The sequence below is a fragment of the Amphiprion ocellaris genome, chromosome 14 (genome assembly GCF_022539595.1).
Source record: "Amphiprion ocellaris isolate individual 3 ecotype Okinawa chromosome 14, ASM2253959v1, whole genome shotgun sequence".
NCBI lineage: Eukaryota > Metazoa > Chordata > Actinopteri > Pomacentridae > Amphiprion > Amphiprion ocellaris.
In genome coordinates, this window is record NC_072779.1 from 34,661,596 (window position 1) to 34,688,997 (window position 27,402).

General features: G+C 38.9%; 1 protein-coding gene across 3 annotated transcripts; it reads left to right on the forward strand.

The window, feature by feature from the left end:
• The first annotated feature begins 1,713 nt into the window (after nt 1-1,713).
• siah2l (seven in absentia homolog 2 (Drosophila)-like) lies at nt 1,714-27,338 on the forward strand. Of its 3 annotated transcripts, none has more exons than XM_055017193.1 (4): nt 8,738-10,266; nt 14,889-15,148; nt 22,712-22,891; nt 23,888-27,338. In XM_055017193.1, the coding sequence occupies exons 2-4, from the start codon at nt 14,909-14,911 to the stop codon at nt 24,257-24,259; spliced, it is 792 nt and encodes a 263-aa protein (XP_054873168.1). In that variant the 5' UTR covers nt 8,738-10,266; nt 14,889-14,908; the 3' UTR covers nt 24,260-27,338. The 3 variants fall into 3 exon arrangements, with proteins under 3 accessions (XP_054873167.1, XP_054873168.1, XP_054873169.1); XM_055017194.1 differs by having other exon boundaries at nt 8,738-10,202; XM_055017192.1 differs by lacking the exons at nt 8,738-10,266; nt 14,889-15,148 and adding an exon at nt 1,714-2,229.
• Nucleotides 27,339-27,402: the final 64 nt, after the last annotated feature.

The window sequence follows — 27,402 nt, forward strand, 5'->3', positions numbered from 1 at the left end:
ACCCAGCATCAACCTCGACCTCCTCCTGCCAGCTTACATTTTCAAGATATCTACAAATTCAGATTTTACCTAATAAAATAGATGTAGCGATCATAAAATATTGTGATTTTTTGCCACTTAAAACAACCAACAGTAAATATAAGTACAGCTGAAGTAATTAATTTAGATTAAACCGCACGCCCACCATCAACCCCGAGCTCCTCCTGCCAATTCAAGCTTCCAGAATATCTACTAATAATTCAGATTTTAACGAACAAAACAGATGTATAAGTAGTAAAATATTGTGTTTTGCTGTATTTCGCACATCAACTACAAGTAGAGCTCAAACATTTACTATAGACTGTATGCCCACCATCAACCCTGAGCTCCTCCCACCAGTTTACACTTTCAGAATATCTACAAATTCCTGTCGGTCCTGTAGAACCAGAACCAGGAGGAAGGTTTAGTTTTCTACAGGATCTGGTGCAAACTGTTTATTTTGGGTGGTTTTTTTAAGATGAGACATGTAAAATAATGATTTTCATGAAAAATCGGGATCTTCAGCTCAGATTTTTCCTGATGAAACTGTCCAGAACAGATTAAATCACAGCGAGAAAGTAGAAATTCTAATGATTCTTTCTGTTTTTAAAGCTTCTGGCCAACAAATTGTGTCATTTTTGCCAATATTTTGGCAGGATTTGATAATCAGACAGTTACACTGAATATGAGAAGCTGGTTTGTTTATTAACATCTGCCTGAAACTGAAGCGTCTGAAGTGAGTATATCCAGTTTGATGAGGAGCTGCTGGAAGTTCATCATGATGGAGGACGATCAGCTGAACGTCCACTGGGAGGCAGCACAGTTTCAGCTCATTCATGTGATTCAAACAAGGACAAATATTCATGTTTAGCTTGTTAAAAACATACGAGTACAACAGCTGAAGTAGTAATACAGAGTACTGCAGTGGAACCAGAAGGTACTGAAGAATTTAGCATATCTGTATTTTATCAATCTTATAATTAATAATAAATGTACTTTGATTTAAAATATCCTGTGCACGTGAAATTTAATAATACAAAAAAAAATAATTTTGAAAAATATCAGAAATATGTCAATAAAGTCAGTGTCTAATGTGTAATTCAGTATTCCCCTTTCAAAGTAAGTCAGATTAATTGTGGGGATCGACTGAATTAGAGCTGCAATTAATAGCTATTTAATAAATATTTAATTTTATGATAATAATAATAATAATAATTAACTGTACTGGTGTCGTGCAAATAATTAATTATTATTTATTATTATTACATCAGAAAAAATATTCTCACATTTTCTCTTTTGAAAACATGAAACTGCAGATTATTTACAATTTTTGTTTAAAAAATAAATGATGAATGTATATTTAAAAAACTGGTCAATAATTTAAATTAACTGATCGATTTGTAAATTGTGCATAATATAATATAATATAATATAATATAATATAATATAATATAATATAATATAATATAATATAATATAATATAATATAATATAATATAATATAATATAATATAATATCATATAATATAATATAATATAATATAATATAATATAATATAATATAATAATAAACGGAGCTTCCTATTTCCGCTTTCTGCCGGTGACTATATAATGACACGAGGCCTCTCTCTGATTGGCTGAGCAGCCTGTCAGTCTGAGACGTGTGGACCAATGGCAGCGAGCGGCAGGCGATACAAACTAGCAGCCGCCATGTTGTGTCTGCGAGCCCCGGAGGGACGTCCGGTAGTAAGCAGTAGCTGACGGTACCGGGGCTCAGCTCAGCGGAACGGACCGTAGCTGGAAGCCATGAGCCGCCCGTCCTCAGCCGGAGCCGTAGGAGGAGGACTCGGGGCCGGGAAAGCAGGCGGCGGAAAGCACGGGGGTTCTGGGGGCACCGCTGCCGCCGCCGCAGCCGCCGGGGTGAGCTCCGGGTCCGGGTTCGGGTCCGGGTCCGCCGCTCCTGCCTCCGTCGTGTCCCTGCCCCCAGCCGGTCTGCCCGGCCAGCCCCCGGAGCTCACGGCGCTGTTCGAGTGTCCGGTGTGCTTTGACTACGTGCTGCCGCCCATCCTGCAGTGCCAGGCGGGTCACCTGGTGTGTAACCAGTGCCGGCAGAAGCTGAGCTGCTGTCCGACCTGCCGGGGCCCGCTGAGCCCCAGCATCCGGAACCTGGCCATGGAGAAGGTGGCGTCCACCCTGCCCTTCCCCTGTAAGGTAGGAGACATAACACACACTATATACACACTATACACACTATATACACACTATACCACCCTGCCCTTCCCCTGTAAGGTAGGAGACATAACACACACTATATACACACTATAGACACTATATAAACACACTATATACACACTACATAAACACTACATACACTATACCACCCCGCCCTTCCCCTGTAAGGTAAGAGACACATACTATACACACGTTATACACACTATACACGCTATATACACACTATATACACTACATAAACACACTCTATACACACTATACCACCCTACCGTTCCCCTGCAAGGTAAGGGATATATACACACTGTATACACACACACACACACACACACACACACACACACACACACACACACACACACACACACACACACACACACACACTCACACACACACTACATAAACACAGACACTATACACACACTGTACACACACTGTACACACTATACACAACACCAACTACACACACACTACATAAACACACATTATACATACACACACACTACAGAAACACACACACACTCTTCCTCAGGTGTGTGTGTGTGTGTGTGTGATGTCATGGGGGCTTCAGCTCAAAACAAACCAAAAGAAAAAGTTTGAAGATTTTATTGAGTTTCTGTGATGCGTTCGAGGACTTTGTCACTTTGTAGACAAACTTAAAATCAGTCATTAATGAAATTTATTCTATTAAACAGAGGATGGATTGTTTTAATTTTCACTAATAGATCTTCATAGCATCTGGTTTCAGCTGAATCTTTGAAGCTGTTCTTGTTCCCATTAGTTTGGACTGAAGTTTGTGTCTGATATCAGCTCTCTGTTAGCTCCGTGTTTGGTCTCCACCTCCTCTAAAGGTAACGTCAGACTCATCTCTGTTTCAGGAAACTTAAAAAGTAAAACCAGGTTCTGATCCTGAAGAACAAAAAACTCATTTAACGTCCAGCTGACATTTAAAATAGACTTGGAGCAGAAATAAATGACTTGGAAATCATCAAAAATACTGATTAATATTAAACAAAGTCTGTGGTGCGTTCACTGTCTGTAATAACTGTAGGACAGTCTGTGGTGCGTTCACTGTAATAACTGTAGGAGAGTCTGTGGTGCGTTCACCGTCTGTAATAACTGTAGGACAGTCTGTGTTGCGTTCACCATCTGTAATAACTGTAGGACAGTCTGTGGTGCATTCAACGTCTGTAATAACTGTAGGACAGTCTGTGGTGCGTTCACTGTAATAACTGTAGGACAGTCTGTGGTGCGTTCACCGTCTGTAATAACTGTAGGACAGTCTGTGGTGCATTCACCCTCTGTAATAACTGTAGGACAGTCTGTGGTGCGTTCACCGTCTGTAATAACTGTAGGACAGTCTGGTGCGTTCACCGTTTGTAATAACTGTAGGACAGTCTGTGGTGCGTTCACTGTAATAACTGTAGGAGAGTCTGTGGTGCGTTCACCATTTGTAATAACTGTAGGACAGTCTGTGGTGCGTTCACTGTAATAACTGTAGGACAGTCTGTGGTGCGTTCACCGTCTGTAATAACAGTAGGACAGTCTGGTGCGTTCACCGTTTGTAATAACTGTAGGACAGTCTGTGGTGCGTTCACTGTAATAACTGTAGGAGAGTCTGTGGTGCGTTCACCATTTGTAATAACTGTAGGACAGTCTGTGGTGCGTTCACTGTAATAACTGTAGGACAGTCTGTGGTGCGTTCACCGTCTGTAATAACAGTAGGACAGTCTGTGGTGCGTTCACCATCTGTACTAACTGTAGGACAGTCCGTGGTGCGTTCAACGTCTGTAACAACTGTAGGACAGTCTGTGGTGCGTTCACTGTAATAACTGTAGGACAGTCTGTGGTGCGTTCACTGTAATAACTGTAGGACAGTCTGTGGTGCGTTCACTGTCTGTAATAACTGTAGGACAGTCTGTGGTGCGTTCAACGTCTGTAATAACTGTAGGACAGTCTGTGGTGCGTTCACTGTAATAACTGTAGGACAGTCTGTGGTGCGTTCACTGTCTGTAATAACTGTAGGACAGTCTGTGGTGCGTTCAACGTCTGTAATAACTGTAGGACAGTCTGTGGTGCGTTCACTGTCTGTAACAACTGTTGGACAGTCTGTGGTGCGTTCACCGTCTATAATAACTGTAGGACAGTCTGGTGCGTTCACCGCTTGTAATAACTGTAGGACAGTCTGTGGTGCGTTCACCATTTGTAATAACTGTAGGACAGTCTGTGGTGCGTTCACTGTAATAACTGTAGGACAGTCTGTGGTGCGTTCACTGTCTGTAATAACAGTAGGACAGTCTGTGGTGTGTTCACCGTCTGTACTAACTGTAGGACAGTCTGTGGTGCGTTCAACGTCTGTAACAACTGTAGGACAGTCTGTGGTGCGTTCACTGTAATAACTGTAGGACAGTCTGTGGTGCGTTCACTGTAATAACTGTAGGACAGTCTGTGGTGCGTTCACTGTCTGTAATAATTGTAGGACAGTCTGTGGTGCGTTCACCGTTTGTAATAACTGTAGGACAGTCTGTGGTGCGTTCACCCTCTGTAATAACTATAGGACAGTCTGTGGTGCGTTCAATGTCTGTAATAACTGTAGGACAGTCTGTGGTGCATTCACCATCTGTAATAACTGTAGGACAGTCTGTGGTGCGTTCACTGTAATAACTGTAGGAGAGTCTGTGATGCGTTCACCGTCTGTAATAACTGTAGGACAGTCTGTGGTGTGTTCACTGTAATAACTATAGGACAGTCTGTGGTGCATTCACCCTCTGTAATAACTGTAGGACAGTCTGCGGTGCGTTCACCGTCTGTAATAACTGTAGGACAGTCTGTGGTGCCTTCACCCTCTGTAATAACTGTAGGACAGTCTGTGGTGCGTTCACCATCTGTAATAACTGTAGGACAGTCTGTGGTGCGTTCACCCTCTGTAATAACTGTAGGACAGTCTGGTGCGTTCACTGTAATAACTGTAGGAGAGTCTGTGGTGTGTTCACTGTCTGTAATAACTGTAGGACAGTCTGTGGTGCGTTCACCATCTGTAATAACTGTAGGACAGTCTGTGGTGCGTTCAATGTAATAACTGTAGGAGAGTCTGTGATGCGTTCACCGTCTGTAATAACTGTAGGACAGTCTGTGGTGCGTTCACTGTAATAACTATAGGACAGTCTGTGGTGCATTCACCCTCTGTAATAACTGTAGGACAGTCTGCGGTGCGTTCACCGTCTGTAATAACTGTAGGACAGTCTGTGGTGCCTTCACCCTCTGTAATAACTGTAGGAGAGTCTGTGGTGTGTTCACTGTCTGTAATAACTGTAGGACAGTCTGTGGTGCGTTCACAGTCTGTAATAACTGTAGGACAGTCTGTGGTGCATTCACTGTTTGTAATAACTGTAGGACAGTCTGTGGTGCATTCACCCTCTGTAATAACTGTAGGACAGTCTGTGGTGCGTTCACCATCTGTAATAACTGTAGGACAGTCTGTGGTGCGTTCACCCTCTGTAATAACTGTAGGACAGTCTGTGGTGTGTTCACCGTTTGTAATAACTGTAGGACAGTCTGTGGTGCGTTCACCGTCTGTAATAACTGTAGGACAGTCTGTGGTGCGTTCACTGTAATAACTGTAGGACAGTCTGTGGTGCGTTCACCGTCTGTAATAACTGTAGGACAGTCCGTGGTGCGTTCAACGTCTGTAACAACTGTAGGACAGTCTGTGGTGCGTTCACCCTCTGTAATAACTGTGGGACAGTCTGTGGTGCGTTCACTGTTTGTAATAACTGTAGGACAGTCTGTGGTGCGTTCAACGTCTGTAATAACTGTAGGACAGTCTGTGGTGCGTTCACCCTCTGTAATAACTGTAGGACAGTCTGTGGTGCGTTCACCCTCTGTAATAACTGTAGGACAGTCTGTGGTGCGTTCAATGTCTGTAACAACTGTAGGACAGTCTGTGGTGCGTTCACTGTAATAACTGTAGGACAGTCTGTGGTGCGTTCACCGTTTGTAATAACTGTAGGACAGTCCGTGGTGCGTTCAACGTCTGTAACAACTGTAGGACAGTCTGTGGTGCGTTCACCCTCTGTAATAACTGTGGGACAGTCTGTGGTGCGTTCACTGTTTGTAATAACTGTAGGACAGTCTGTGGTGCGTTCAACGTCTGTAATAACTGTAGGACAGTCTGTGGTGCGTTCACCCTCTGTAATAACTGTAGGACAGTCTGTGGTGCGTTCACCCTCTGTAATAACTGTAGGACAGTCTGTGGTGCGTTCACCCTCTGTAATAACTGTAGGACAGTCTGTGGTGCGTTCACCGTTTGTAATAACTGTAGGACAGTCTGTGGTGCGTTCACCGTCTGTAATAACTGTAGGACAGTCTGTGGTGCGTTCACTGTAATAACTGTAGGACAGTCTGTGGTGCGTTCACCGTCTGTAATAACTGTAGGACAGTCCGTGGTGCGTTCAACGTCTGTAACAACTGTAGGACAGTCTGTGGTGCGTTCACCCTCTGTAATAACTGTGGGACAGTCTGTGGTGCGTTCACTGTTTGTAATAACTGTAGGACAGTCTGTGGTGCGTTCAACGTCTGTAATAACTGTAGGACAGTCTGTGGTGCATTCACCCTCTGTAATAACTGTAGGACAGTCTGTGGTGCGTTCACCCTCTGTAATAACTGTAGGACAGTCTGTGGTGCGTTCACTGTAATAACTGTAGGAGAGTCTGTGGTGCGTTCACCGTCTGTAATAACTGTGGGACAGTCTGTGGTGCGTTCACTGTTTGTAATAACTGTAGGACAGTCTGTGGTGCGTTCAACGTCTGTAATAACTGTAGGACAGTCTGTGGTGCATTCACCCTCTGTAATAACTGTAGGACAGTCTGTGGTGCGTTCACTCTCTGTAATAACTGTAGGACAGTCTGTGGTGCGTTCACTGTAATAACTGTAGGAGAGTCTGTGGTGCGTTCACCGTCTGTAATAACTGTAGGACAGTCTGTGGTGCTGTCCTGTTTCTCAGTGATTCTTTTTGTCTCATTAAAATTGAATTGAGTTTCAGACTGAAAGTTGATTCTTGGTCTTTAGAAGGGAACAGGTCGGGAGGTCAGAAAACCTGATTCCAGAGGAGCACTCGAACACATCAGACCTGCATATTGAGGATGATTAACATTTAAACCGACTGCAGCTCCTTTAAAGTCGTATTTGCTGTTTGTCTGAAACGTCCCTTTCAAAAATAATTTTATCTAAACTCTTCTAGTTTATAAATCAGACTGGGTTGAACCAAAGTTTAGTTTAAGTGAAGAAAATGTCAACAAACGTATCAATCTGTCCAGTTTTTATGGTAAAAGTTGCTCCGAGATGCAAAAAAGGACTGAATATTATATAAATGATGGATTTCCATGGTAACCAATGCTACACAGTTATATCTCCATGGTAACTGATGCTACACAGTCACATCTCCATGGTAACTGATGATACACAGCTACATCTCCATGGTAACTGATGCTGCACAGCCACATCTCCATGGTAACTGATGATGCACAGCCACATCTCCATGGTAACTGATGCTGCACAGCTACATCTCCATGGTAACTGATGATACACAGCTATATCTCCATGGTTACTGATGCTGCACAGCCACATCTCCATGGTAACTGATGCTACACAGTTAGATCTCCATGGTTACTGATGATGCACAGCTGTATCTCCATGGTAACCGATGATGCACAGCTATATCTCCATGGTAACCTGTGGTCCTGACCCGGTCCACATCAGGTTGTGTTCAGACTTTAGTCTCGGATTGTGTCTCTTTGTGGTTGAATCTGTTGATCCGTGAACAGCTGAAGCTGTTTTTACTGTTTGTTGTGTGTCTGAGGGAACCTGCAGGTGTTCAGTCAGTGATGCAGACATCCCATAATGTGTTTTCATCTCTGGTTCTGGTCTGTTTATGCTGCTGGTAGTTTACAGATGAGACACTTGATCATTCTGCTGGTGTTTGTTATAGTTACATTCATTCATCTGGGATTCAACCAGAAACTAAAGGGATTTACATGTGATGAACTTAAATGTTTAAATGAAGGAAGGTAGTAGCTGGTAGATCAGAGAGTCAAACACATTTTAGTTCAGGGGCCACATGCAAACCAGTCTGATCTCCAGTGACCAGTAAAACCACAGCATAATAACCGATAAATAACCACAACTCCTAATGATTCCTTTGTTTTAGTGCAGAAATGTTCATGTTTAAGGAGTTTTCTTTTTACTAAACATCAACAACCTGAAATTTATGAAGGAAAATAAATGCAATTTCAGCAACATTCAGCCTCAGTTTATCATTTCCACATTACAACTTCCAGATCACAGAGTGTCTACAAAGGAACACAACATTTAGTCACCTGGAACTGAACCAGAGAGCATTTACTTGAGGATCAAAACCACAAAAGTCAGACAAATAACAACAAAAATAAGAAAAACACAAAATGGCAAAAATGAGCCCAAAACCCCAAACAACATGAAACAAAACAAAAAAGACAAAGAATTACACAAAAAGTTACAAAATGGCAAGAAAATTGTGAAACAAGACAAAAAAGACACAAAACAACAAATAAAGCAAAACACAACATGACAAAAATAACACAAAAAACACAAGTGAGACAAAAAGGAAACACAAAACAAAAAGGAGAAACAAAATGACAAAAACACGAGAAAAATGCTAAAAGTCAGACAAAAAATAACAAAAATATTACAAAAATGAGACAAAAACACAAGTGAGACAAAGAGGAAACAAAATGACAAAAAAATTAGACGAACGACAAAAGTCAGGCAAAAAGACAAAAAAACAACAAAAACAAGACAAAATATTACAAAAACAAGACACAAAATGAGGAAAAAGAAACATAAAGTGACAAAAATGAGACACAAAACGACAAAAAAATGAGACCAATGACAGGATATTTGGTGTTGTTTGTCTCATTTTTTTTTTGTCGTTTTGGGTCAAAGCAAGAAAGAGACAAATAATTTGATTAAAAAAGTTACAAAGCGACAAAAACAAGACAAAAAATGACACAAAAAGAAACAAAAGGACAAAAAAATGGACTAACAACACAAGCGAGATGAAAAAGCACAAAACAACAAAAAATGACAAAAACGAGAAACAAAGCAAAAAATGAGACAAATGACAAAAACAAAATGACCAAAATGAGACAAAAAAACAACAAAAACGAGACGTAAATTAACAAATGAGAAACGACAAAAGTCAGACAAAAAAAAGACAAAAAAAATGAGACCCAAAACGACAAAAGAACAATGAACAACCTAGTATTTTACTTTATGATCCAAACAACTTGTCATGGTCTAGAAATTATTTTAAATTTATAGTTTTACTAATTTACAATCTGCAGTTAATGTCTTCTCTGGAATTTTTACTCTTGGAAGGCCGGATTGGACCCTCTGGAGGACCGGTTTTGGTCCACGGGACGCGTGTTGGACAACCCCTTAGTGTATAATTAACAGATGCTGTGAGGATGTTGATTCTCTTTATTCTGCCTCGATCAGATTTCTGTCCCCACCCCCAATGTGTGTGTGTGTGTGTAGTTAACGTGTGTGTGTAGTTAACGTGTGTGTGTAGTTAACGTGTGTGTGTAGTTAACGTGTGTGTGTAGTTAACGTGCGTGTGTGTAATTAGTGTGTGTGTAGTTCTTGTGTGTGTGTAGTTCTTGTGTGTGTGTGTGTGTGTGTGTGTGTGAGTGCTGCAGCGTCTCGCATGTTTTTCTGCAGCTCATTCAGTCGAGGTCAAGCGACATCCAGATAGAGCAGAGAGAGAGAGTCTGTGTTTTTTATTCTACCACCGAAGAAGAAGAACCGTTTTTGTTTTTTTTTCTTCTTCTGCTGCTGCTGCAGTCTTTCAGTCTCTCAGATCTCAGATTGAGGCTGCAGCTGCATCTCTGCTGCGTCTCTTCCAGCGACCGAAGCCGCCGGTTCGTGGCTGATTGATTATTGATTATTGATTGCTTTGATGGACCGTTTGTGAGGCGTCGGGAGGTTTGTTGTTATTGTTTGTTGTTGTTATTTGTTGGAATCTGCAGACGTTTGATCCATCAGAATCAACGACTGCAGCTGGATGATCAGAACCGTCTGTCGATCAGATTGATTGATTAGCTGGTTTCATTATTGATTAATCTGCTTGTTTTTGGTTTAATTCCTGAAAATGACGCCTTCAGATGTCAGATCCAGATCAGCTGATTAGTCCTTTTATTCTAGAGATTCTGTTCTTTATTTGGGATTTTCAGACCAAAGCTCATGAGAAATCCTCTAAAAATGTTGGGAAATAAATAATAAAATCATTAAAATAATAATAATGAATGAAAAAAGACAGAAAAGGTGAAATAAAACAGAAAATTAATAAAAATACAACATGAATAGAATTAAATCATGAATTTTCAGCATTGGACTGATTTAAGAAAAGACATTTGAAGCCGTCATGTTCAGGATTTATAATGTTTTCATCATTTTCTGTTTGTTTTTGACCTGAATCGATCGATCGATGATGGAAATAATTAGCTGATTGATCATCAGTGAAGTGAAACAGAGGAAAGCAGCTCGTCTTTTTATTGATCCGTATCTGAAATGATTGATTAATGAATCTAATGATCGGTTATCAGGAACATCTAAACGGATTTAATAAATATTTAAAATCACAGTTTAGTCTGAAGACCTTATAGACTGTATTTTTATCATCTTTAATATTTATTATATATATATTCTAATAATATGGACATTTTAAAAATCCTATTAAAGAAATGTGCAGTATTCTTTGACACATTTTAAGTTTATTGGGCTTTTTTTTTACATTTCTGGTAAATGTCAAATCATTTTGAATGTTTTTGTCACTTGTTAAACTCGTTTTTGACTGAAATTTTGAGTTATTTTGTACAGTTTTAGTCATTTTTCGCCAAATTTTTACTATTTCAGGCATTTGTGAGTCATTTTGGATAAGTTTCAAGTCAAAATATGAACCTTTTTAATCATTTTGAAGAAATGTGCAGTAATTATGGACAAATTTTAAATTACTTTGGACAATTTCTTGTCATTTCCGGCAAATGCCAAACATTTTGGTGTAGTTGTGGTCATTTGGAGCACATTTTGAGTCATTTTGGACAAATGTCAAGTCAAAATATGCACTTGTTAATCATTTTGAAGAAATGTGGAGTAATTGTGAACACATTTTAAGTTTCTTGGACAATTTTTTGTCCAAGAAACTTAAAATGTTTGAAATGAAATGAAACTTGTCTGGTAAATGTCAAGGGATTTTGAATGTTTTTGACTCAAATTTCAAGTTATTTTAGACAATTTTACTCATTTTTGGACAATTCTTTACTATTTTGACCTATTTTTGAGTACTTCTGGACAAGTTTCATAGCAAAATATGGACTTTTTAAAAATCATTTTGAAGGACACATTTTACATTATTCTTTACAGATAATGTATTTTTTCTAACCTGCCAGTGGGTTTTGAGCATATTAGCAGGTTGTAGATGGTTTATTTTTTGCAAAGTTTCTAAACAAGACGTGTAGAATGAAGTGACTTTATTGAATATGTAAATTATCTGAACCTGTAGCCGCATATTATTACTTCAAGGACAGACGGAAAGTAGAAAACTGGAAAATTCTCCCGGTTTTTACAGTTTCTGGCTGATAAACAACATTTTGGTGATTCTTCTTTTTTGAAGACGACATGCTTTTCATGCTCGTGGTTCAGAGGGTTAATTAAATTGAATTCTCAGCTGAACAAATATAGTGCTATATATCCATCCTATCTGCTGGAAATGAACATGTCTGTCACTTGGTGTCAAAAAATGACAACATTTGTATGCATTTAACCGCTAAAGTGGTAAATACTCTGAAAGGAGCTGATTTTAAAGGTAAAATGAAGCCAATCAGAGTGATATATTGATCAGAAACCGTTAAAACCCCTAAATGTTGTTCTTCATCATCACAAACACTCAGCGTCAGATGTAGATTAATCCACCACTAAAAATAGAGCCAGTGAATGCTCCGTTTGCTGCCGTTTATGTGATTAAAAGCTGCAGACAGCAGCTGCTTTAGATAGAAATAGATAAAACTCCAGACTTTAAATAGAAAACACGTCTGGACACTGCGAGAGAAAAATCATGCAAATATTTTGCAAAAAAATATGGTCAAAAAACTGAGAATAACAGCAAATAACAGTAAAATAAGGATATTTGTAGCTGATATGCACAGATATCTGAATATAAAAATGTTTTGCTGATTTAAATCCAGTAAAAATAATGTGAATTCAATCTTTTAATTTTGACCGTTTTGATTTAACGTTAACATTTACATCAACAATAATGAACTTTTGTGGTTTTACTTTCTGTAATTTAATAAAGATCTGTAAAATAACTGCATTTTGTTTCTCAAATATTAAAATAAAGACTTTAAAAATGCGTGAAATAATTTGGCTGATTGAGGTTTTTCTTGTAGCTCCAGATGTGTTCTGATAACGGATTATTTCTGGATGTTTCGCTGCTTTTCTCTGCTTCGTTTCCATGGAAACTGTGAGATTTTTGGGGTTTGGACTTTTGGTCGGACGTTTAAACGAGACGATCTGTGACGGATGTTAATATTTTTTATTAATTTCTGTCATTTAATCCATAGAAATGATCGGAAATGAAAGTAATCCAAAACTGGTGCTTCTGTATGATGGAGGGGATTTTTCCCAGCTGCCCTTGAATGCACCGCGCTGGCAGAACCAGAGTTTACAGAAATTATTGGATTATATCAGAATTATGCAGCGTTTCCTTCACGTATTGAGTGTTTTTAGGTCTCATCCTGTTAATATTTTATAAGTTTGACCTCCTGAGCAATAGACTGCAAGAAATGTGCAGTAATTGTGGACACATTTTAAGTTATTTTTGGACTGATTTTGACTCAAATTTTGAGGTATTTTTGGACAATTTTTAAAACTATTTTGGGCTATTTTCGAGTCATTGTGGACATGTTTTAAATCAAAAACATTGGCTTTTTGTCATTTTGTAGAAATGTGCAGTAATTGTGGACATGTTTTAAGTTATTTTGGACCATTTTTGTCATTTCTGGTAATTTTCAAGTGATTTTGACTCAAATTTTGAGTTATTTTGGACAAATTTCATAATTTTTGCACTATTTTTTACTATTTTGGGCTGTTTTTGAGTCATTCTGGACAAGTTTCAAGTCGAAAACTTTGTCTATTGTCATTTTGAACTAAGTTTGGGTAACTGTGGACACATTTTAAGTCATTTTCAGTTTTAACTCTCCTGGAGTCAGTCTGAGGAATAAACTGAACTGAAAAGGTTTAATTTTTGGAGGTAAATCACTGATTTCTTGCAGAAACTAAACTAGTTATTGCTGCAGATTTTAAGTCTGTTATCTGATCTCCACGTGGCTGAACAGCTACAGGTCCATCTGCTGCTGGACAGAAAGTCAAAAAGGACAAAAGAGTTGAAGTTTGAGCCTCTGAATGCTGAGAATCAGTGATTTTTACTTCTAATCACTCATTCATCAGTCATTTTAACGTTTGTTTTGTTTGGCTTTGATACTTCAGTCAATTTTTGTGTCACGGCTTTAATGCAGATTAGATCAGCTGCTCTGGTAAATCAGTTTTATTTTACAGACTATTTAAAGATGAGCAGCTTCTTATGTAAATATCGCGACACTGCAGTTAAAACGCTGAAAAAAATGTTTGAAAATTAGAAAATCTGGCAGTGAGTATGACAGAAAACATTCCTTGAAACCAGGGGAAAAACTGGAATGTTGGCAGCAAATATCTGTAGAATAATGAGACTTTTGTCAGATTAAGTAGAATTAGACTCAATAAATTTACAGTCAATGGTAGTACTTTTAACTATGATTTTACTACATATTAGTAGTAAATTACCTAAATAGGGAAAGTCTGTAAAATAACAGTTAAAAACATTATTTACCATTTTTTAAAATCACGTATTTATACATAATTCATATTTTTTAACTGTCAAATATCTGTAGAATAATTAACAATATTTTAACTGATTTAAATACAGTAAAAGAATGATTTATAGTTTTTTATGTTAACATGCCAATTAATACTTTTTCCTGTGATTTTTACTAAATATCTGAAATGTAACAAATCAGGGAACATCTGTAGAATCATTTAGAATAATTCTGTTATTTTTTAATCCTTAGTATGATTTATTTATCTTTAAATAATGACAAGCATATTAGAAATCATATTTTGCTGATTTAAATACAGTAAATATGGTGTAATTTAGTGGCCTGATTGGCTGTTTCCTTACAGTTAACGTGCTTCACATCATGATACTGCCACCACCGTGCTTCACTTCAAGATTAATATTATTTTGAGTCATCGTATCGGATGTTGTCTGTAATTTAATCAAACAGGACAAAAAATGTGAAATATCAGTCAATTATTCAGAAAATTAAAGGTACAAACTGTAAAAACAGAATTTTTTCAACGTGTGCAGTTCTTTTTCTTCCTGATCGTGTCGTTTCCATGACGATTGTTTGTGTTTATTTTAGTTCAAACAAAAGTCCAAACCTCCGTTGTCTTTAGTTTATTAAAAGGAAGTGTTGCAGCTGAACCAGAGGTTTGTGTGTTTTGTTGCTAAGAGCTGGACGTCGGCTGCTCCATGTTGTGTCCCGCCTCCTGCCTGCCTCTCCTCAGGGAGTTGGCTCAGTGGCGCTGCCTGCTGGGCTGGCATCGCCAACATGGGGTCGCCTCCGCTAGCGCCGCAGGGCTAACCGCTAGCGCCGCAGGGCTAACCACTAGCGTTGCAGAGCTAACCGCTAGCACCGGACAGCAGCAGCAGGGGTCAGAGCTCAGAACCCGGCGACCCGTCGGACGAACCAAACCGCTACCGGGCAGTCAGGTGAGTCCTGGACAGGTGGAAACACCAACGACACCTGGAGCTGCCGGTTTGAATAAACACCAAATTTGGTTCTCAGTTTGAAACTCAAAAACAACTCAAAAACAAAAAGATGCTCTTTCATTTCTACAAAGTAATGTAAGTTAATTCTAAAGATGATTGACGTCATGATGCTACCACCACCGTGCTTTACATCATGATGCTGCCACCACCATGCTTCACATGATGCCGCCACCACCATGCTTCACATCATGATGCTGCCACCACCGTGCTTTACATCATGATGCCGCCATCACCGTGCTTCACATCACGATGCTGCCACCACCGTGCTTCACATCATGATGCTGCCACCACCATGCTTCACATCATGATGCTGCCACCACCATGCTTCACATCATGATGCTGCCACCACCGTGCTTTACATCATGATGCTGCCACCACCGTGCTTCACATCTTGATGCTGCCACCACCGTGCTTAACATCATGATGCTGCCACCACCGTGCTTCACATCATGATGCTGCCACCACCGTGCTTCACATCTTGATGCTGCCACCACCATGCTTAACATCATGATGCTGCCACCACCGTGCTTCACACCATGATGCTGCCACCACCGTGCTTTACATCATGATGCTGCCACCACCATGCTTCACACCATGATGCTGCCACCACCGTGCTTCACACCATGATGCTGCCACCACCGTGCTTCACATCATGATGCTGCCACCACTATGCTTCACATCATGATGATGCCACCACCGTGCTTCACATCATGATGCTGCCACCACCGTGCTTCACATCATGATGCTGCCACCACCGTGCTTCACATCATGATGCTGCCACCACCATGCTTCACATCATGATGATGCCACCACCGTGCTTCACATCATGATGCTGCCACCACCGTGCTTCACATCATGATGCTGCCACCACCGTGCTTAGCGTTTCGTCTGATTCTGGTCTCTTCAGAACCTTCTTCCAGATGACTTCAGAGTCTTTATTTGTCTTCTGGTGAACTCTAGTCCAGATTTAATGATTTATTTGTCAAACAAAGACATTGCTGATTCTGTTTCTGAGCGTTTCAAACGTCTGTTTGCTGTTTTGGCGTCTGATGAACCTTCACATTTACAGGATTGATTTTATTTTCTCAACAGCAGCGACTTCTTTCACTTTCAGTCTAAATGTGTTTATGTTTCCTTCCTCATTATGAATTAGATGTTTTCTTGTGTTAAAAGACGTAAAACAAACAGAAAATAGCTCCGTTGAGCTACTGGTAAAATAAATGAACTGCCTTCCTGTTTGTCTGAATTCAGTGTTTAAATGAATTCCACGGTGGCTGGGCTGAGCTGGGTGTTATGGAGGTTATCTCTAACTGGTTTACCCTCGCAGCCTCTCGGTACTTTTAGCCTGATTGCTATTGATCGTGTTGCAGAGGTTTTCCTGCTGCGCTGCTCTTTCCCCTGATGGATCTGAAGCTTCATATTGCAGGTTTCAGGCCTTTTATTGACTCTGGTTTTCAGCTGGTTTCAAATGCTGCATAGAAATTTAACTGAACACGTTTTCTTTCTCTTTATTAACAGAATTAGATTTATTCCACCTGATTTCCAGTTTTCCTCAAAAATTCCACCTTTTCTTCTGATTTTGTAGAAAAACATCAACAAATAAACTCAGATGTGCAGAGATCAATCTGGTTTCATCTGGAGTTTTCCACTCGTGTGTTTCTGTCGGAGAAGGTTGTGATTAATCAGATATTATGTTGGATTTTTAAAAAATTAAGTCAACAGTGGGAGGTTTTCTTATAATTACGATGATTTTCTATCAATCACCTGAAACCACCAACAGCAGTTTTTACAAAATTATAGATATCGGACAAATATTGACCAAAACTAGACAAAAACGGCCATGAAGACACGCCAAAATATAGATGAGACAAAAAATTAAGGAAAAATGGGACGAAAAATCCAAAAAAACAATAAATGACAAAATAGAAATAGGGCGACGCAAAATCCATAAAATCAGACACAAAATGACTAAAAAGAGACAGAAAATAACCACAAAATGGCAACGAGAAGACGCAAAATCACCAAAATGGAACAAAAAACCCCACAAAAAAAACACTAAATGAACATTGTGAGACACATAAGAGATGCAAAAATATTACAAAAACACACAAAATTATAGATATGACACAAAATCACCAAAATCAGACACAAAATGACCAAAACTGGACAAAAATGGCCAAAAAGACACAAAGAGACCACAAATGACCCAAAATTAGACAAAAAATAATCACAAAATGGAATCACGGAGACACAAAATTGGACACAAAATGAACCAAACAGGGAGAGAAAAAAAAATGACAAAGGCATAAAATGACAACAAAGAGACGCAAAATGACCAGATCTACCAAAATGGAACAAAAAAAGCATAAAGACATGCAAAACAACACACAAAATTATATGTACGACACACAAAATCACCAAAATGAGATAAACAACCACAAAATGGCAACGAGGAAACGCAATATCACCAAAGCAGACACACAAAATTATATATATGAGGGACAAAAAATGATCTGATTTTCCATTGATCACCTGAAACCATAAACAGCTGTTTGGTTTTATTGAGTAGAACTGATGAATATTTAATGATTTTAGTCCTAAAAAAACTGACCAGGATTCACTTTCTTCTTTATTATCTGCATTAAAATCCGTTTATGATGAGAATCCACTCATAAAGACGACGAACATCCAGTGGATTTGTGTCTCGTTCTGCAGTTTTTTTTAGTCCCCGGTTGTCGTTTTGTGGTTTAATCCAGTCAGTCTGCTGCTGTAAATAAGAGATGTGTCACCAGATCTGTGTAGAAAAGGAGGTTAAAGTTATAAATTCATGACTGGAGGTGTTTCTGCTGAATCCTGTAGGTAATCCGTTTATTAAATCCTTTCTACGAGCTGAGCACCTGGAGTTTATTTGTGTCTGTTGGCATTAAAGTGTCACGATTAGGATGATTTTTACTGTAGATTACTACTTTAGACATTGTTTTGCATCGTATCACAGAGAAGCTGATGTCTGAGAGTCAAAGATTACATTCATACCGTAAACTACTGATAGTTCAACACTAAAATCAAACTAGCACTAAGATTCTCTCTACAGTACAATCATTTAACATCTGTTTTTTCGATAAGTGATTGTGGGAATTTTAGCCAAACCTGATTGAACAAGGCACCATTTTGTAATCCAGCTCTTCTTAATATCAGCTTTTATCAACATTTCATTATTAAATCCATACAACACACTTTTTCTAATTACAGGACCAACACAGCAGCTGCATTTATTTGTTTTTATGTTCTTTTCAAACTCCATTTTAACCCCCAAATCCACCAAAAGCTGTGAAAAGCAAGTCATATTTTTAAAAATTATCAGAATTACACCATTTATCAGCTACAAATCGTAAAAACACACAAAACCACCACTTTCTGACGGCCCTTGAACGTATCATTTGTGTTGTTTGTTGCTAAAATAACCAAATCTAAGCTTAAAATTGTGATATTTCATTAAAATTCTGCAAAAATAAGCAGATTTCACGAACCGGATTCTTTAAAAAAACAAAAAAAACCCCAAAAAACATGAAGCCACGACTGATTCAGAGGTTTCAGATGAACTGCAGGCAGTGTATGAAAACTAGTTAAAAAGATTAAATATGTTTAATATTACTCACTGTTTTATTTTCCAGTTAAAAATGTTGGACATCTTGATTCACTTTTTTCTTTTTCAGTCACTAAGCGAGTAAAATGGAGCAGAGAAGAGATGCAAAATCAAACAAAATGTCCCAAATTTGACCCACATGGAGCCAAAACAATTGTAAAAGCATGCACAACTGCCACAAAACACACAAAATTAGTAACACAAGACACAAATTCACCAAAAATTGGACAGAAGATAATCACAAAGACACAAAATGGGAAAAAAAGAGACAAAAAAAAATCCCGAGAATCGGGCACAAATCTACCAAAATGGAACAAAAAACCTGGACAGAAGCACAAAATATACAATATGAGACTCAATGAACAATATGACTGACAAAAAGATCACAAAGACACGCAAAATTATAGATATGGGAGAGAAAATGACCAAAAATAGGACAAAAAAAACCCACAAAATGACAAAATAGAAACATGGAGACACAAAATCCATAAAATCACACACAAAATCATAGATATGAGACACAAAATGTCCAAAAAGAGACAGAAAATGACAACAAAGAAATGCAAAATCACCAAAATCAGACACAAATCTACCAAAATGGAACAAAAAATGCATAAAGAAACATAAAATGAACAATTAGAGACACAAAAGAGATGCAAAATCAGACAAAAAACTACCAAAATGGAACTAAAAACCCATAAAGAAACACAAAATATACAATATGAGACAAAAGAGATGCTAAATTACCAAAAAAAAAAAACACACAAAATTATAGATATGAGACACAAAATGACCAAAACTGGACAAAAATAGCCATAAAGAGACAAAATTATTGATATGAGACAAAAAAAATAACAAAAAATGGGACATAAATAACCACAAAATGACAAAATGGAAAAATGGAGACACAAAATCCGTAAAATCAAACACAAAATTATAGATATGAGGCACAAAATGACTAAAAAGCGACAGAAAATGACAAAGAAATGCAAAATCCCCAAAATCAGACGCAAATCTACCAAAATGGAACAAAAAATGCATAAAGAAACATAAAATGAACAATTAGAGACACAAAAGAGATGCAAAATCAGACAAAAAAAAACTAACAAATTGGAACAAAAAACCCCCCCACAAAATATGTACAAAATGAACAATATGAGACTCAAAATAGACATAAAATGACGTATTTCATGTGTTTCTGTAGGATTTAGTTAAAAATGTTCCAGTAGAAGTGGATTTATTTCTGTCTTTGTATCAACACTTTGCTTTTCTGTTGCATTAGAATCCTTTTTTTATTTTTATTTTTTACCGTTTTTGTGTGAAATTTACCCACGTTTTAAAGTTAGCTTAGCCTCTGAAGCTACGTCCAGGACGATGTAAGCTTAGCCTCTGAAGCTACATCGACGACGACCATAGCTTAGCCTCTGAAGCTACACCCACGATGACATCAGCTTAGCCTCTGAAGCTACATCCTCGACGACATCAGCTTAGCCTGTGAAGCTACGCCCTCGACGACATTAGCTTAGCCTGTGAAGCTACGCCCACGACGACGTTAGCTTAGCCTCTGAAGCTACGCCCACGGTGACATCAGCTTAGCCTCTGAAGCTACGTCCACGACAACGTTAGCTTAGCCTCTGAAGCTACAAAGGTTGGTTTGATTCGGGTTCCCTGAAGGTTTCCCGTGAATAAATCCGCTCAGATTTTCTCCTTGAACCTGTGAAGGTCAATGATGATGCCTCCGCCATGCCTCAGCCTTTTTTATCTCCAACAAAAAAGCAGCTCCAGAGATGGAGGATCCATCCATAAACATGAGGGGGAAGACATAAAAACACCATCACCATTTATCGTCTTTTCCTGCCTCTACATGTTGTTTTCTCTGCAGAGCTACAGATGAATTCATAATCATCATTTTACATCCAAACACTGAAAATTTGAATTCATTGGAAAGAATAAGCAAATCTAAGCTTTCAAATGTAAATTTCATCAAAATTCTGCAAAAAAAAATGTTTTTTATCGTTTATTTTCCAGTATTGGACACGCTGACTCCATTATTTTCAATTTCTGTGAAATAAAAAATTAAAGTTTAGACTAACCGTCGTAGTTCAGACGGTTAGTCAGTTTATCTGCTGTAAAGACACGCAAAAAGACTAAAAAGACACACATGTCCCAAATGTGACACAGAATGACTAAAATGGAAGAAAAACACCCATAAAGACACACAAAATAACCACAAAACACACATTATAGGTATGACACAAAGAAAATCACCACAAATTGACACAAGCTAGTGAATGAACCAAATCTGATTTTCACTAACGTCGTGCTAATATTGTTTCTACGATGTGCTAACATCATGCTAATATCGTGCTAATGTTGTGTTAACGTCGTGTTAATGTTGTGTTAACGTCGTGCTAATGTTGTTAACGTCATGCTAATGTCGTGCTAACACCGTGCTAATGTTGTGTTAACGTCGTGATAATGTTTCTACGTTGTGCTAATGTCATGCTAATGTCGTGCTAACCTTGTGCTAACATTGTGCTAATGTGTTAATGTCGTGTTAATATTGTGTTTACGTCCTGCTAACACCGTGCTAACGTTGTGTTATTGCCGTGCTAATGTTGTATTAAACATCGTGCTAACGTCATGCTAGCATTGTGTTATCGTTGTGCTAACATTGTGTTATCGTCATGCTAATGTTGTATTAAACATTGTGTAAACGTTGTGCTAGCATCGTGCTAACGTCGTGCTAACATTGTTTCTCCCCAGTACTCTTCGGCTGGCTGCCTGCTGTCTCAGTATTATATGTGGTTTTTACGTTGTGTTACCGTTGTTTCTACGTTGTTCCTACGTTGCGTTAACGTTGTATTAACGTTGTGTTTACATTGTTCCAGTACTCGTTGGCTGGCTGCCTGCTGTCCCGTACTAAATGTTGTATTAGCATTGTATTAACGTTGTTTCTACATTGTTCCAGTACTTGTCAGCCAGCTGCCTGCTCTCCCTGTATTAAACGTTGTGTTAACGTTGTTTCTGCATTGCGTTAACGTTATATCTACGTTGTTCCAGTACTCGTCTTCCCACTGCCTGCTGTCTCTGAAAACGTTATTTCTACATTGTGTTATCGTGTTTCTACGTTGCGTTAACACTGTTCCTATGTTGCGTTAGCGTTGTGTTATCGTGTTTCTATGTTGTGTTAACACTGTTCCTACGTTGCGTTAATGTGTTATCGTGTTTCTACGTTGCGTTAACACTGTTCCTACGTTGCGTTAGCGTTGTGTTATCGTGTTTCTTTGTTGCGTTAACACTGTTCCTACGTTGCGTTAATGTTGTGTTATCGTGTTTCTACGTTGCGTTAACACTGTTCCTACGTTGTTTCTACGTTTTGTTAACATTGTTACTACATTGTGTTAACATTATTTCTACGTTGTTCCAGTACTCGTCCTCCGGCTGCCTGCTGTCCCTGTACTAAACGTTGTGTTGAGGTTGTGTTAACGTTGTTTGTACGTTGTTTCTCCTCAGTACTCGTCCTCCGGCTGCCTGCTGTCCCTGTACTAAACGTTGTGTTAAGGTTGTGTTAACGTTGTTTGTACGTTGTTTCTCCTCAGTACTCGTCCTCCGGCTGCCTGCTGTCCCTGTACTAAACGTTGTGTTGAGGTTGTGTTAACGTTGTTTGTACGTTGTTTCTCCTCAGTACTCGTCCTCCGGCTGCCTGCTGTCCCTGTACTAAACGTTGTGTTGAGGTTGTGTTAACGTTGTTTGTACGTTGTTTCTCCTCAGTACTTGTCCTCCGGCTGCCTGCTGTCCCTGTACTAAACGTTGTGTTGAGGTTGTGTTAACGTTGTTTGTACGTTGTTTCTCCTCAGTACTCGTCCTCCGGCTGCCTGCTGTCCCTCCACCACAGTGAGAAACCCGACCATGAGGAGGTGTGTGAGTTCCGGCCCTACACCTGTCCCTGTCCTGGAGCTTCCTGTAAATGGCACGGATCTCTGGAGGCTGTGATGCCGCACCTGATGCACGCCCACAAGTCCATCACTACGCTACAGGTACACAACTAGACACAATATATACACAACTAGACACACACAAGTCCATCACCACGCTGCAGGTACACAACTAGACACAATATATACACAAGTATACACACACACAAGTCCATCATCACGCTGCAGGTACACAACTATACACAATATATACACAACTAGACACACAAGTCCATCACCACGCTACAGGTACACAACTATACACAACAGCCGGGTTTATATATCTTTGTCGTCATGTTGTCTCTTTTGTGTTGTTTCATGTCATGTCAAGTCATTTTAAACACATTTTGAGTTTCAAGTCATAATATGGCTTTTTAAAATCATTTTGAACAGATGTGCAGTAATCATGGACACATTTTAAGTTTCTTGGGCTGTTCTGTCACTTCCGGTAAATATCAAATATTTTTGATGTTTTTGACTCAAATTTTGAGTCACTTCGGACAATTTGTCATTTTTAGACACATTTTTACTATTTTGGGCTATTTTTGAGTCATTCTGGACAAATTTTAAGTCAAAAAGTTAGTCTTTTTGTCATTTTGAACAAATTTTGGGTAATTGTGGACACGTCAAATCATTTTTGATGAGTTCTGAGTTATTTCAGACACTTAAGTCTTTTTTTGCACAGGTTTTTGCCATTTTGGAATAATTTTTCATCATTCTGGACAAGTTTCAAGTCAAAACCACTGACACGATGGTGTAGTTTTCTAGATGTTTCACTATGCTAAATGTATCTCCAACTACTTTAACTCTGTTCACTGTTTCTGCTGCTTTCATTTATTGATTCTCTCAGTGTCTCTGAGGAAACACTGCCTGCAGATCAGCCTGCTCTAACCCACAATAACCCAAACATGGCGTTACAGTGGAGCTTCTGATGTTAGACCATTCTGTAAAACATGAACCTAAAAACTGAGGAGGTGCTTCAGACCTTCAGTTCATCTTCAGACCACTTTCCTGTGAACCTCACATGAACTTCCTGACGGTTTTCCTTTGGTCCTCCAGGGTGAAGACATAGTGTTCCTGGCGACTGACATCAACCTTCCGGGCGCCGTGGACTGGGTGATGATGCAGTCGTGCTTCAGCCACCATTTCATGCTGGTTCTGGAGAAGCAGGAGAAGTACGAGGGCCACCAGCAGTTCTTCGCCGTCGTGCTGCTCATCGGGACCCGGAAGCAGGCTGAAAACTTTGCCTACCGGCTGGAGCTCAACGGGAACCGGCGCCGTCTGACCTGGGAGGCCACACCGCGCTCCATCCACGACGGCGTGGCGGCCGCCATCATGAACAGCGACTGCCTGGTGTTCGACACGTCCGTGGCCCACCTGTTCGCCGACAACGGCAACCTGGGAATCAACGTCACCATCTCCATGTGCTGAGGGGCAGCGAACGCCTCGCGGGGAAAAGAAAGCCTCGCGGGGCATCAAACGCCTCGGGGGCGTCGAACGCCTCGCGGGGCATCGAACGCCTCGCGGGGCGTCGAACGCTTAGGGTGCAGCAAACTCCTTGCGGGGAAAAGAACGCCTCGCAGGGGATCGAACTTGTCGAGGGGCATCGAACGCCTCAGGGGTAATGAACTCCTTGCAGAGCATCGAACGCCTCACGGGGCATCAAATACCTGGCATGGCACAAACACCTTGCGCCTAGCAGGGCAGTGAATGCCTCATGGGGCAGCTGGTTCAGGAGGCGTTTGGGTGCCGCCCGTTCATCAGGACAGTTTCCTCTTCACAGCTTGGATCCATCGACACCAGCAGAGAATGGTTTCCCTCCAGATGTTTGTGTTTCTGTCCTTCTGCAGATTATTTTTCACTTTAATCAACCAGAAAAGGATCAAATGGACAAGTTTCAAAAGCAGATATGACAGGTGAACACTAAACCAGAGGCCATCGTGGCAGAGGAAGACGAGGAAAGGCGCCTTGAAGGTCAGATTGACGACACTGATGAACAGACTGAGTGCTACAAGAGAGTGGAACTGCTGAGAGACGAGCCGGTTGTGGTGAAGAGCAAGACTTATGAAGAAAGAAAAACAGAAACCCTCAAATCTGAGCACACAGTTAACATTCATCTACATTTAAACTTTATCTTTTAGTGCTGAGATTTAAATTTTCACCAAATAAAGTTTGATGTAAAGGAGTTAGATTTTTATTTTTTAGACGTCTAATGAGTTGATGATTAAATATTTGATTCATTTAAAGTCAGATCAGAGAACATGAATGTGATGGTAAATGAACTTTATTGATCAGGAATAATCTGCAGATCGATCAGTTCTCTGAGATCCTCTGGAGCTGCCGGTGGATTCACAGAAACGTTTGGGAAACATTTGGACTCGTTCAGAGCCGATGATCCTGGTTAACCTCAGATTAAAGAATCCTGCAGAGCCTTAATCCACACAGAAGACCTCCCAGAACACAAACATTCAGACAACGCAGAAGAAACCTTCAGAGAACATGCTTGGATGAAACCAAGCTGCAATAAAAACCCAAAGACCCTCAGAGGATGTAGAGTTCAGACCCTGAAGTTTAAAACAGACAGGAATGAAAACATCTGAACCCTCTGAGCTCCAAACTTTCTGTTTTTCTTCTCTGTCACTTCATTTTTCTAAACGTGAAGAAAAACATCTCTATTTAGGATTTTATTGAACAAAAATAGTGAAACTTTCTGAAATCCAAACGACCACATGAAGAATTCACAACTCAACTCCAAAATATACAGATTTAAACCTTTAATTCTAAACTTTTTGTTTTTTTTTTTTTAACGTTTTCTTTCATAAATTCTGCTCAGTTTCTGTTTTTGGTCAGTAGATGATCTTCTAAAGGTGAATATTTCCTCATTTCCTGGTTTTCATGATTCTAAAACTGAAATTCTAGAAGTTTGGAGTAAAAGCAGCAGCTTCAGGAAATGATTCTAAACATATTACACTGTTTTACAGCGTCTGCTTGTTTGTTTTTGGCTCATTTTTAATCCAGAAACGTGTTTAAATAATAATATTGTCAGGATTTTCAGCTCAGATTTGCTTCATGTCTCTGAAACGTTTAATTTATGAATTATTAAAGAGAAATTAAATAAATGTATATATTTACGCCCAGAATTTGTTACATTTCCCCAACAAAACAGACGAGTAGTTTGAAAAAAGTAGAAAATCTGATCATTATTATTTAAAAAAAAAACAAAACATTTTACAGTCTCTGCTCATACATTGTCATTTTGGTGATTTTTGAAAAAAATATTTAACAAAAATTGGGGAAAACAGCTGAAATCAACATGTCCAATATTTTCCATATTTTTTTATTTTTATTGTAAATATCATGAATTTCAGCTCAAAATTTGTAAAATCTCCCCCAAAAAACAGATGAATATTTAAAAAAAATTGAAAATCTGATTATTATTATTGGCATTATTGTTATTTTACATTTCTGCTTCATAAATTGTCATTTTGATGATTTTAAAAAAATAACCGAAATTGGGGAAATCTTCTGAAATCATGTTTAATATTTTCCATATTTTTATTATTAGTTTTGTTTGTTTTTGGCTCATTTTAAATCAAGAAACGTTTATAAATAATTAATATTTTCACAATTTTAAGCTCCGATTTGTAAAAATTTACCCTGAGAAACAGACGAGTAGCTAAAAAAAAAAGTTGAAAATCTGATTATTATTAATATTTTACATTTCTGGCTCATAAATTCTGCCATTTTGGTATTTTTTAAAAAACTGTTTAATAAAAATTGGGAAAAAACGTGGAATCGTGTTGGATGTTTTAGATTTTTATGAAATATCAGAAATTTTAAGCTCATAATTTATTTCTCTAATAAAACAAAAGAGGAGGTGAGACCTGCTGATAAATAACCTCATTCTGGTGATTTGTTCAAAAGAAATTGTTTGTTTTTGGGATTCGGAGGGTTCAAATGTTTTTCCATTACATTAAGCATGCAGCATCATGATGTGAAGCACGGTGGTGGCGGTATCATGAGCCACCACCATGGCTCATGATACTGCCACCACCGTGCCTTTATTAACTGAAGTTGAGGTGAAGAAGCTGCAGCACGATGACGGTTTTAGTTCATTTTTCATATTTAAGAATAAAATGAAGGTTTTGCAGCTTAAATCCGTTCAGATGAAGTTTTTAAATGTGTGAATATGTATAAATATGTATAAATATTAAATATGCAGAACCAGACTTCACTGTGCAAACGACCAAACTCTCAGCGATGATCAGCTCCATGTCGACACTTTCTACAACATGCTTTCAACCTGTAGATGATTCAAAGCGAGGGTATATTTTATAAAAAAACACAGACTGCTGCTTTTATTCTGCTCTTTGTTTGTTTGTTGCTCGACTCTGTGGAGATTTTCAGGACTGAGGAGAAAGTTTATGGGAACCTCAAAGCATCTGAATTCTCTCTTGTCCTCGGTTCTGTGATGTTTCTGTAATAAACGGGTGCGGTTTGTCTAACCTGATCTCTGCTTTCTGTTATTTTCTGCCATAACTTCTGCTTTTTACCATCAGTAGATGGTCTGAAAA